At 39.0% G+C, this 12,554-nt stretch overlaps 1 protein-coding gene across 1 annotated transcript in view; it reads left to right on the top strand.

Annotated features, from left to right (window-relative positions):
• SHCBP1 (SHC SH2-domain binding protein 1) overlaps nt 1–12,554 on the top strand; it is a 49,712-nt gene that overhangs the window by 17,940 nt on the left and 19,218 nt on the right. Inside the window, exons 9-10 of the mRNA XM_011961654.1 lie at nt 2,741–2,872; nt 7,049–7,167. Of these exons, the coding sequence (XP_011817044.1) occupies nt 2,741–2,872; nt 7,049–7,167 (251 nt within the window). The remainder of the gene's footprint in view (nt 1–2,740; nt 2,873–7,048; nt 7,168–12,554) is intronic.

Genomic DNA, 12,554 nt, shown 5'->3' with positions numbered 1-12,554 from the left:
CTAGTTTTTTGTATTTTTTAGTAGAGACGGGGTTTCACCGTGTTAGCCAGGATGGTCTCGATCTCCTGACCTCGTGATCCACCCGTCTCGGCCAAAAATAACTTTTTGACAGTTATAATCTTATTGTTCATTTAGAGTGATTTCTGAATTTAGGTTACTTTACAGTTGTTCATCTTGGTCCTATATATATTCATAATGTGTCAAATTTAGTTACACCTGTTCAACTATTTACCAAAATAGCTTCAAGTTAGCAGTGAAGCTTGTAATGCAAAAAATCATATATCATTTTGGGACTTATGCAGCTGTTCAGAAACTGCTTAAGCTATACTTTTTATCTTGTCAAAACTTCTAAAGAACTGAGGCTGGAAGTTTAGTTTTCTCCTGTTCCTAGTACATCATCTCACTCCCTTTCTTGTTTCATGTGTATAATTTTTGTTCTTTTCTACTCTCCAATTTTTGATGTATAATAGATATGTGTATATAAAGAACACATCTGCAGGATAAATCACTGTGATAAAAACACTTTATTTTTTGGCGTAGTGGAAATAACACTGATATTATAGTTTGTATGGTAGATAAGAGTTCTTCCTAGATTGGTGAGGAAGTTTTAATGTAATTCCCAGAGTGTCATAAATAGACATATAGAATTCTGATAGTTAGTATAAAAATGGCTGTATATTGACTAACAGTATGGGTCTGAGAATTGGGGAATCAGATAGTATCTCTCGTGTGCATATATGGAGTGTTCATGAGTTAGATTCAAGCTCATCTGATAGTGATCTATAGCTAACCCGTATAACAAGAGATACATATTGAGTACCTACTATGTGCAGGATGTCAGTAGTACTTACAATAGGGTTTTTCTTTCTTGTTTCAAAAATCCATTCATTTAGGTGATGGTTTTATGTTTTAAGTGGAAAGAAATACATAATTATATAAAAATTTGTGTAAAAATATTTTCTCAGTATGCAATTCTTTCTGTACTTTTAATTTTTCTGATGATAAAAAGCAATGGTTATTGTAGAAAATATGCAAAGTACAGTCAGATACATACAACAATCAGAAACAAAATAAAACTCATAATTCAGGCATCCAGAGTCCACCCCGGTAGCATTCCAGTGGGTGGAGTCCCCTTGCATTTTCTAGGGACCCCAAAGCCTTTGTCCTCTTCCAGTGTAGATACATCGAGTGGCTTTGCTTGTCAAAAACAGCTGCTGCTTTCATTTACTCAAAGACTCATCTTTAGACAATGAGAGTTACTTCTTACAGCTTTGTCTATATGCTTCTGTTTTATAATGGAAGTCAAGCAAATTCCTTAGTTTTCTGATACTCCAGTTTTTTGTAAGCCCACTCAGGTGTTTGGCTTGCATTAATGGTCCAAGTAAGATTTATACAGATGTGATTTTTTTTTGTTTTTTGTTTTTTTGAGACGGAGTCTTGCTCTGTCACCCAGGCTGGAGTGGAGTGGTGTGATCTCAGCTCACTGCAGCCTCTGCCTCCTGGGTTCAAGCGATTCTGGCTCAGCCTCCTGAGTTGCTGGGATTACTGGTGCCCGCCACCATGCCTGGCTAATTTTTGTAGTTTTAGTAGAGACAAGGTTTCTCCATGTTGGCCAGGCTGGTCTCGAACTCCTACCTCAAGTGATCCACCTGCCTTGGCCTCCCAAAGTGCTGGAATTATAGACCTGAGCCACTGAGCCTGACCGAGATCTGATGCTCTTTTTTTGAGACAGAGTTTTACTCTGTCACCCAGGCTAGAGTGCAGTGGCATGATCTTGGCTCACTGCAACCTCCACCTCTCAGGTTCAAGCAGTTCTCCCACCTTAGCCCCCCGAGAAGCTGGGATTACAGGCACATGCCACACTTGGCTAATTTTTGTATTTTTCATACAGGCAGGATTTCTCCATGTTGGCCAGGCTGCTTGAACTCCTGACTTTAAGTGATCCACCTGTCTCAGCCTCCCAAAGTGCTAGGATTACAGGTGTGTGCCACTGCACCCGGCCTCAATCTGATGCTTTTTATTTGTTAATGAGGTAGACTTTTTTTTTTTTTCTAGTAACTCGTCGGTTTGTCAGATTTTAAGACAACTGTTTAAGAGAATACTGAACTTAGATCATCTTGAGAACTGCTTAGGTTTCAAATGTAATTTATATTAGAATCATAGAATGTTAGAGTTAGAAACAAACTTCTAAGGGTGAGTGCTTTAAAGTTCTTTGACTCAGCTGTAAGTCCTTGGATAGGGTCTCATTCTGTCACCCAGAATGAAGGCTGGAGTGCAAAGGCGTGATCATAGCTTACTGCAGCCTTAAAATTCTGGGATCAAGTGACTCTCCCACCTTAGCCTCCTTGAGTAGTGAGTAATTGGTGCATGCCACCACGCCTAATTTTGTTTTTATTTTTGTAGAGATGGAGTCTCACTATGTTGCCTAGGCTGGTCTTGAACATTATTTATTTTTTATAGCACTTTTGTAAGTGAATTTAGTGCTGAGCTTACGTGGGATAGTTGATAGGGTAGTCTTCTGATACGGGAACTAGTCAGAGAGTTGTTATTGTCAAAAATTGGATACCCTGGTTTAAATTAAAGAGGATATGTGGGGAGATAGATTTTATTTAAATGCAACATGGTTGACTGGTCTTGTTATCACCTGCAGTCATTTGAACTAGAGAAACCTATTCTAGAGTGTTGATGTTTAGATGTTTTTCCTTACCCATCTTGAGTGTTCTTGCTCTCTCTTCCTTAGGATATGGCCTACCAGATGACATTGTGATAGAAAAGAGGGGCAAAGGCGACACTTTTGTGGACTGCACTGGTGCTGATATTAAAATCTCATGCATAAAATTTGTTCAGCACGATGCTGTAGAGGGAATCTTAAGTAAGTATCTGAATGTTTGGTGTATCGTTTGTTCTAAGATTTGAAGGAAAATTGTACTTTCTATGGAAGATAGAATTTAATGAAATGCCACTCTTGAGTACAGGCATACCTTGTTTTATTGCACTTCACAGATACTGAGTTTTTTTTTTTCTCACAAATTGAAGGTTGTGGCAACCGTATTTCAAGCCAATCTGTTGGCACCATTTTCCCAAGAGCATGTGCTCACCTTGTGTGTCTGTGTCACATTTTGGTAACTCTCACAACATTGCAAGCCTTTTTTTTTTTTTTTTTTTTAATTATAGATGATATGCTGATCTGTGAGCAGTGATTTTGATGTTACTACTATAATTGTTTTGGGGTGCCATGAACCATATTCATATAAGATGGTGAACTTAACTGATAATTTTGTGAGTCTGACTGTTCCACCAGTCAACCACTCCCCTATCTCTCTCCTTCTCTTTGGACTACCCTATTCCTTGAGACACAGCAATATTGAAATTAGACTAGTTAATAACCCCTACAGTGGCATCTATGTGTTCAAGTGAAAGGAAGAGTCACGTGTCTCTCACGTTAAATTTAAAAACTAGAAATGTTTAACTTAGTGAGGAAGGCATGTTGAAAGCTGAGACAGGCTGACACCTAGGTCTCTTGTGTCAGTTGGTGAAGTTTTGAATGTAAAGGAAAAGTTCATAAAGGAAATTAAAAGCACTACTCTAGTGAACACATGAATGATAAGAAAGAGAAACAGCCTTATTACTGATACGGAGAAAGTTTCCGTAGTCTGGATAGAAGATCAAATCAGCCACCACATTCCTTAAATCAGAGCCTATTGCAGAGCAGAGCCCTAACTTCCTTCAATTCTGTGAAGGCTGAAGAAGGTGAGGAAGCTGTAGAAGAAGAGTTTGAAGCTAGCAGAGGTTGGTTCATGAGGTTTAAGGAAAGAAACCATCTTTGTAACATAGAAGTGCAAGATGAAGCAGCAGGTGCTGATGCAAGCTACAGCAAGTTAACCAGAAGATCTAGCTAAGGTAATTGATGAAGGTGGATACACTAAACAACACATTTGCAATGTAGGTGAAATAACCTTCTATTGGAAGAAGATGCCGTCTAGTACTTTTCATTGCTAGAGAGGAGAAGTCAGTGCTTGGCTTCACAGGTTCAAAGGACAGGCTGACACTCTTGTTCGGGGCGAATATAACTGGTGACTTCTAAGTTGAAGCCAGTGCTCATTTACCATTCTGAAAATGCTAGAGCCCTTAAGAATTATGCCACATCTACTCTGCCTGCACCCTAGAAATGGAACAACAAAGCCTGAATGGTAGCACATCTGTTTATAACATGGTTTACTGAATATTTTAGGCCCATTATTGAGATTTACTACTGAAAAAAAAAAAAGACTCCTTTAAAAATATGATTGCTTATTGACAATGTACCCGGTCATCAGAGAGCTATGATGGAGGTGTACCAGGAAATTAATGTTGTTTTCATGCCTGCTAATAACATCCATTCTGCAGCCCATGGATCAAGGAGTAATTTCGACTTTCAAATCTTACTATTTGAGAAATACATTTCGTCAGGCTATACCAGCTATTGATAGTGATTCCTCTGATGGGTCTGGGCAAAGTCAGTTGAAAACTTTCTGGGAAGAGGTCATCATTCTAGATGTCATTAAGAACATTTATGATTCATGGGAAGAGGTTAAAATCTCAACATTAACGTGGGTTCTGGAGAGGTTGATTCCAGCCCGCATGGATGATTGAGGGGTTTAAGACTTGAATGGAGGAAGTAACTGCAGATGTGGAAATAGCAAGAGAACTAGAGCCTGATGATAGCAAGTAGAACCTCAAGATGTGACTGAATTGCTACAATCTTACAACAAAATTGGAACAGATGAGGAGTTGCTTCTTATGGATGAGCGAAGAAGGTGGGTTCCTGAGATGGAATCTCCTGGGGAGGATGCTGTGAACATGGTTGAATGACAACAAATGATTTAGAGTATTATGTAAACTTGGTAAAGCAGAGGCAGACTTTGAAGGGATTGACTCCAATTTTGAATAACTTTCTACTGTGGGTAAAGTGCTATCAAACAAGATCACATGCTACAGAGAAATCCTTTCATGAAAGGAAGAGTCAATCAATGTGGCAAACTTCATTGTTGTCTTATTTTTAAAAATTGCCACAGCCACCTTAACCCTCAGCAAACATCATTCCGATCAGTAAGCAGCTATCAACATTGAGGTAAGACCCTTCACCAGCAAAAAGATTATGTCTTGCTGAAAGCTCAGAGGATTGTTAGCATGTTTTAGCAAAATAAAGTATTTTAAATTAAGATGTATACATTTTTAAAAAACATAACGCTTTTGTACACTTAATAGATGCATTATAAACATAGTACTCATTAGTATAAACTCATATGCTCATTAGTATAAACATAAATTTTATTTATTTTTTGTTTTTAGAGACAGTCTCACTGTCATCTAGGCTAGAGTGTAATACCATGATCATAGCTCACTGTAGCCTCAAACTCCTGGGCTCAAGCAATTCTGCCTCTGCCCCCCAAGTAACTGGGACTACAGGCATGTGTCACCACATCTGGCTAATTTTGGTATTTTGTAGAGATGGAGTCTCGCCCTGTTGCCCAGGCTGGTCTCGGACTCCTGGCCTCAAGTGATCCACCCGCCCCAGACTCCCATAGACAACTTTTGTATGCACTGGGAAAACAAAAAAATTGTGTGACTCACTTTAATTGTGATATTTCCTTTATTGTGGTGGTTTGGAACTCAACCTGCAGTATCTCTGGGGTATGAGTGTGTATGGAAGGCTGGTTATTTATGAAGCTGGGCGTGGTGGGTCACACCTGCAATCCCAGCACTTTGGGAGGCCGAGGAGGGTGGATCACCTGAGGTCAGGAGTTTGAGACCAGCCTTGCGAACATGGTGGAACCCCATCTCTACTAAAAATACAAAAATTAGCCAGGTGTGGTGGTACACACCTGTGATCCCATCTACTCTGGAGGCTGAGGCAGGAGAATTCCTTGAACCCGGGAAGCAGAGGTTGCAGTGAGCCAAGATCGCACCACTGCACTCCAGCTCAGGCAACAGAGTGAGGCTTCATCTCCAAAAAAAAAAAAAATTACTCATTTAGGATGGGTGCTGTGGCTTACGCCTGTAATTCCAACACTTTGGGAGGCTGAGGTGGGTGGATCACCTGAGGTCAGGAGTTCGAGACCAGCCTGGCCAACATGATGAAACCCTGTCTCTACTAAAAAATACAAAAATTAGCTGGGCGTGGTGGCAGGTGCCTGTAATCTCAGCTACTCAGGAGGCTGAGGCAGGAGAATCACTTGAAACTGAGAGGCGGGGGTCTCACTCTGTCGCCCAGGCTGGAGTGCAGTGGCGTGATCTCAGCTCACTGCAAGCTCCACCTTTCGGGTTCGAGCGATTCCCCTGCTTCAGCCCCCAAGTAGCTGGGATTACAGGTGCCCGCCACCATGCTCAGCTAATATTTGTATTTTTTAGTAGAGATGGGGTTTCACCATGTTGGCCAGGTTGGTCTTGAACTCCTGACCTTGGGTGATCTGCCCCCCGCCCCGCCCTCCCAAAGTGTGAGCCACTGCATGCGGCCTAAAAAATTATTTTTTTGTGTACATAGTGTGACGACTTAGCAATCTTAACCCTGAAGTGAAAAATAGCCTATTCATGAGAATTTGTTGTTTAATATTAGTTTCTTTTCTGTGTGGTGATTTTTTTCTTTTAAAGCTTTTCAGTGTTGCGGTCTGTGTTCTCTGTATTCAAGGTAGCACTAGAATGAAGTTTTCTCCACACTGGAGTAGTCCTTGTTTCCTGGAATCTTTGTATCCCCTTTCTTGAATCAAAGCCTTTTTCTTCCGAGATACTCAGCAAAATTGCTCTCTGATGCTTTTTTCTTTGGTAATGGAAAGTACTTTTGTATCTGAGGTCAAGTCATTCTTTTTAAAGAATGTTGCTTTTGGATTGTAGAAAATAACTCAAAATAGTCATTGTTTTATATTTTATGAATTTATAATTTAGGTAAGAATATTTAAATGATAGCCATTGAGAAATATTTAGACCATAGCTAATGTCAGCACCAGGCTATCTCTAACATTGGGAAAGGCACATTACTTCTTAAAGCAGTCACTGTGTATTTTCATCCCAGTTGTTCACGGTGGTAAGACTACGCTGGAAAACTGTGTGCTGCAGTGTGAGACAACCGGAGTCACAGTGCGGACATCAGCAGAGTTTCTGATGAAGAACTCGGATTTATATGGCGCCAAGGTAGAAGCTCTTGGGGAAGTAGTTTGAGTTTAAGTTGTAAATGAAAATATGAAATATGGGACTAAGATGTATGTGCGTACTCCCACTCTCTTCAGACAGTCATTTCTACCAAGTCAGTCAAACTCAACTGTGCAAGGGTCTTCTCGTGTAGATTTTCAAATGATAGGAAGAAAAGTCATAAATCTCACAATTACTTTATGTAGCTTTAAGAGAGGTTTAGACCCTTAAAATTATAACTTTGTAATTGTAGATTCACACAGTGTTGTAAGAAATAATAGGGAGAGGCCGGGCACGGTGGCTCAAGCCTGTAATCCGAGCACTTTGGGAGGCCGAGACGGGCGGATCACGAGGTCAGTAGATCGAGACCATCCTGGCTAACATGGTGAAACCCCGTCTCTACTAAAAATACAAAAAATTAGCCGGGCAAGGTGGCGGGCGCCTGTAGTCCCAGCTACTCGGGAGGCTGAGGCAGGAGAATGGCGGGAACCCGGGAGGCGGAGCTTGTAGTGAGCCGAGATCGCGCCACTGAACTCCAGCCTGGGCGACAGAGCGAGACTCCGTCTCAAAAAAAAAAAATAAATAAATAAATAAATAAAAAATTAAAATAAAATAAAATAAAAGAAATAATAGGGAGAGGTCCTGCATTATGCCCTTCACCAGTGTCCCCTAATGGTAACATCTTGTGAAACTGTCGTGCGACATCACAACCAGAATACTGACATCAATCCAGTCGAGTGAAAGAATATTCCCATCACCACAGGGACCCCTCATGCTGCCCTCCTAGAGCCAAATTCACCTGCCTCTCCCATCAACTCCTTCCTTAACTCCAGGCACACCTTAAGCTGTTGTTCATTTCTATTTATTTCATCATTTCAAAACTGTAGAAATGGAATCATACAGTATGTAGCTCTTTGGGATTGGCTTTTCTCACTTAGTGCGGTTCTGTGGAGCTTCACCTAGCTCGTTGTATGTACCAACAGCTTGCTCCTTTTTACTGTGGAGGAATAGTCCAATGTGTGATTGTTCCACAGTTTGTTGAGTGACTTGTGGGAGGATGTCTAGATTGTCTCCGGTTTTTGCTTGTTGTCGGTAAAGCTGCTATAAACGTTCGGGTACAGGTTTTTGTGTGAACACAGTTTTCATTTTTTAAGGAGTAAATGCCAATGGATGCAATTGTAGGTTATATAGTAGTTGCATGTTTAGTTTTTTTTAAAGAAACCTCTGAAATGTTTTCCAGAGTAGTTGTACCATTTTACATTCCCACTAGCAACGTTTGAGTGGTCCAGTTTCTCCATGTCCTCAAAAGCATTTGGTGTTTTGGCTATTTTTTGTTTTAGCCATTCTGGTAAGTGTGCAGTAATATCTCATTGTGGTTTTGATTGTCATTTCCCCAGTTGTTACTGATGTCGAGCATTTTCTCATATGCTTTTTTTTTTTTTTTGAGACGGAGTCTCGCTGTGTCCCCGGGCTGGAGTGGAGTGGCCGCCATCTCGGCTCACTGCAAGCTCCGCCTCCCGGGTTCACGCCATTCTCCTGCCTCAGCCTCCTGAGTAGCTGGGACTACAGGCGCCCGCTACCGCGCCCGGCTAATTTTTTGTATTTTTAGTAGAGACAGGGTTTCACCGTGGTCTCTACCTCCTGACCTTGTGATCCGCCCACCTTGGCCTCCCAAAGTGCTGGGATTACAGGCGTGAGCCACCGCGCCCAGCCCTCATATGCTTTTTTACCACTCTTATGTCCTCTTTATTGAAATATCCGTGACTTTTGCCCCATTTTCTAATTGGATTGTTTGTTCTTTTTTACTGTAGAGGTTTGAGAGTTCTCTGTATATTCTAGGTACTAGTCTGTTGTCAAGTATGTGGTTTGGAGACTTCTTGCCGCTCTGTAGCTTGTCTTTTCACCTTCTTCATATGGGCTTTTAGGGAGCAAAGTATTTTGATGAAGTCCAGTCTGTCAGTTTTTCCTTTTGTGAGTCGAGGTTTTGGTGATAAGAACTCTGCCTAGCCGTAGATCCTGATTTTCTCCTATTTTTTTTTCTAAAATTTTTATAGCTTTATATTTTACGTAAGGTTGTCATCCATTTTCTAGTTAATTCTGGTATAAGGTGTGAGGTTTAGGTCATGGTTCATTTCTTTTCCTATTCTGTTTCACTAATCTGTGTAGCCATCCCTCCACCAACACCTGTAGCTATACATTAAGTCTTAAAATTAGGTAGAGTGATTTCTCCTACTTTGTTTTTTTCAAAATTGTTTCAGCTACTCTGGTTCCTTTGCTTTTCAATACAAATGTTAAAATAATTTTGTCTATATCCACAAAAGATCATGCTGAGATTTTGATAGGAACTTTAATAAACCCATATGTCAATTTGGGAAGGATTAACGCCTTCCAATCTTTGAACACAATGTATTTCTCCATTTATTTAAAATCTCTGATTTCCTTTTTTTGAGATAGGGTCTTGTTCTGTCGCCCAGGCTGGAGTACAGTGGCATGAACACGGCTCATGGCATAGCTTCAGTCTCCTGGGCTCAAGCCATCTTCCCACCTCTGCCTCTCAAGTAGCTGGGACCACAGGTGCATGCCAGTACCCGAACTAATATTTTTTACTTTATTTTTTGTAGAGATGGGGTCTTGCCATGTTGCCCAGGCTGTTCTCCAACTCCTAGGCTCAAACAGTCCTCTTGCTTCAGTCTCCTGAAGTGCTGAAATTATAAACATGAGCCACCACACCCAGCCAAATCTTTGTTTTCTTTCATCAGCGTTGTGTACTCTTCAGTATACAAATGTTGTATGTGTTTTGTTAGATTTGTACCTAATTATTTCACTTTGAGTTATTGTAAGTGATATTTTTAATTTCAATGTCCATATGTTCATTGCTAGTATATAGAAATGTAGTTTATTTTTATATGTTTGTGCTATATCCTATGACTTTGTTGAACTGTACTTACAGGAATGTTTTTGTAGATTCCTTGGGATTTTCTATATACAGAGTAATGTTATTTGCAAATAAGGGCAGGTTCTTTTTTTTCTTTTCTAATCTTTATGCCTTTTCCCCGCTTGCCTTATTGCAGTGGCTAGAATTTCCAGCACTATGAAAGCAGACATCCTTACCTTGGTTTTGATATTAGAGAGAATGTATTTAGTATTCCATCAAAAAGAATAAGGTTGACTGGGTTTTTAGATATTCTTTATAAAGTTGAAGAATTTCTGCTCTTTTTTTTTTTTTTGAGAATTTTTATCATAAGTGGATGTTGACTTCTTTTTTTCTGAGTTCCTTTCTCAGGAATAGGCTGACTTTTAATGTTTTTTCTGGATAGATTTATATGATCACATGATTTTTCTTATTGGAAAACAGAAAATGGTGAGTTACATTGGTTGATTTTCAAATTTTGAGCCAGCCTTCCTCTGTGGCATAAACCCCACTTGCTCATGGTATATAATTCTTTTTATATACTGCTGAATTATATTTGCTAATCTTTTGTTAGGAAATTTTGCATCTATATTCATGAATATTGGACTGTAGTTTTGGTTTTCTGTACCACTGTCTTTGTGTGGTTTTATTATCGATAATAATAGCTTCATAAAATGAATACTGAAGTGTTGTTCCCTTCTCTTCTATTTTGTAGAGGAGATTGTGTATAATAGCTGTTTATTCTTCAGATGTTTGATGGATTTCTCCAGTGCAATCACCTGGGCCTGGAGATTTCCCTTTTGGAATTTTTAAAATTATGAACTCAATTTCATTATTAATTTTAAAAGGGTATTCAACTGACCTTTTTCATATTGAGTATATTTTGGTAGTTTGTGTTTTTTGTGATATTGGACTACTACTTCTAAATTGTCAGATTTATATGTATAGAATTGTTTGTAGTATTTCCTTATTCTTCTGATATCTGCAGGGTATATAGTAATGATGCCTGTTTCATACTTGATGTTGGTAGTTTGTTTCTTTGTTCTTTGTGTTTTTTTTTTCTTTTTGATAATTGTTGTTTTCAATTTCATTTATTTTAGTTCTTTTTTAAAATTTAATTGTAATTTTTAGTGTTACTTTTTTATGTTCTTTTTATGATTTTGTTCCTTCTGCATGTTTTGGGTTTATTTTACTTGTTTTGGGTTTTCCACCTGAGAGATTAGGTTATTGATTTGAGACTTTTTCTCTTTTCTAATGTAAGCATTTAATGTTATAAACTTGTCTCTCAGCATTGCTCTAGCTGTTTTGTAAACTTTGATATTTTTTATTTTTATTCTTCAGTTCATGCACAATTTAGAAGTGTATTGTTTAATTTCATAATATTTGGAGTTTTTACTATTATCTTTCTGTTGCTGATTTCCAGTTTCATTCCATTTTGGTCAGAAAACACACTATATGATTTTAATTCTTTTAAATTTCTAGAGGTTTCTTTTATGGCTCAGGATATGGTCTATCTGGATACATACTGTGTGAGCAAATGAAAAAAATGTGTATTCTGCTGTCGTTGGGTGGTATATTCTATAAAATGTCAACTAGATCAACTTGGTTGGTGGTGGTGAGTTCTTTTGTATTCTTTCTGATTTTTTCTTCTGTCAGTTGTTGAGAGAGGGGTGTTGAAGTCTCTAACTATAACTGAATTTGTTTGTTTGCTTTTTCAGTACTATTAGTTTTTGCTTCACATATTTTGCAGTTCTGTTATTTGGTGTATGCTCATTTAGGATTGCTGTGTCTTTTTGGTGAGTCAGCTTGTTTATGATTACTTTATGTCATCTCCAGTGATTTTTTTTGCTCCAAAGTCTACTTTATCTGATATTAATATAGCCACACCTGCTTTCCTTTGATTATTGTTTGCATGATATGTCTTTTTCTTTCTTTCTTTTTTTTTTTTTTAATTATACTTTAAGTTCTAGGGTACTTATGCACAACGTGCAGGTCTGTTACATATGTATACATGTGCCATGTTGTTGTGCTGCACCCATTAACTCGTCATTTACATTAGGTATATCTCCTAATGCTATCCCTCCTGCCTCCCGCCATCCCACGACAGGGCCTGGTGTGTGATGTTCCCCACCCTGTGTACAAGTATTCTTGTTCAGTTCCCACCTATGAGTGAGAACATGCGGTGTTTGGTTTTCTGTCCTTGCAATAGTTTGCTCAGAATGATGGTTTCCAGCTTCATCCATGTCCCTACAAAGGACATGAACTCATCCTTTTTTATGGCTGCATAGTATTCCATGGTGTATACGTGCCACATTTTCTTAATCCAGTCTGTCACTGATGGACATTTTGGTTGGTTCCAAGTCTTTGCTATTGTGACTAGTGCCGCAATAAACATATGTGTGCATGTGTCTATAGCAGCATGATTTATATTCCTTTGGGTATATCCCCAGTAATGGGATGGCTGGGTCAAATGGTATTT

This window comes from Colobus angolensis, unplaced genomic scaffold (genome assembly GCF_000951035.1).
Source record: "Colobus angolensis palliatus isolate OR3802 unplaced genomic scaffold, Cang.pa_1.0 Scaffold561, whole genome shotgun sequence".
Taxonomy (NCBI): Eukaryota; Metazoa; Chordata; class Mammalia; order Primates; family Cercopithecidae; genus Colobus; species Colobus angolensis.
Note: the sequence above shows the minus strand (reverse complement) of the source record. Positions and strands in the feature narration are given on the sequence as shown.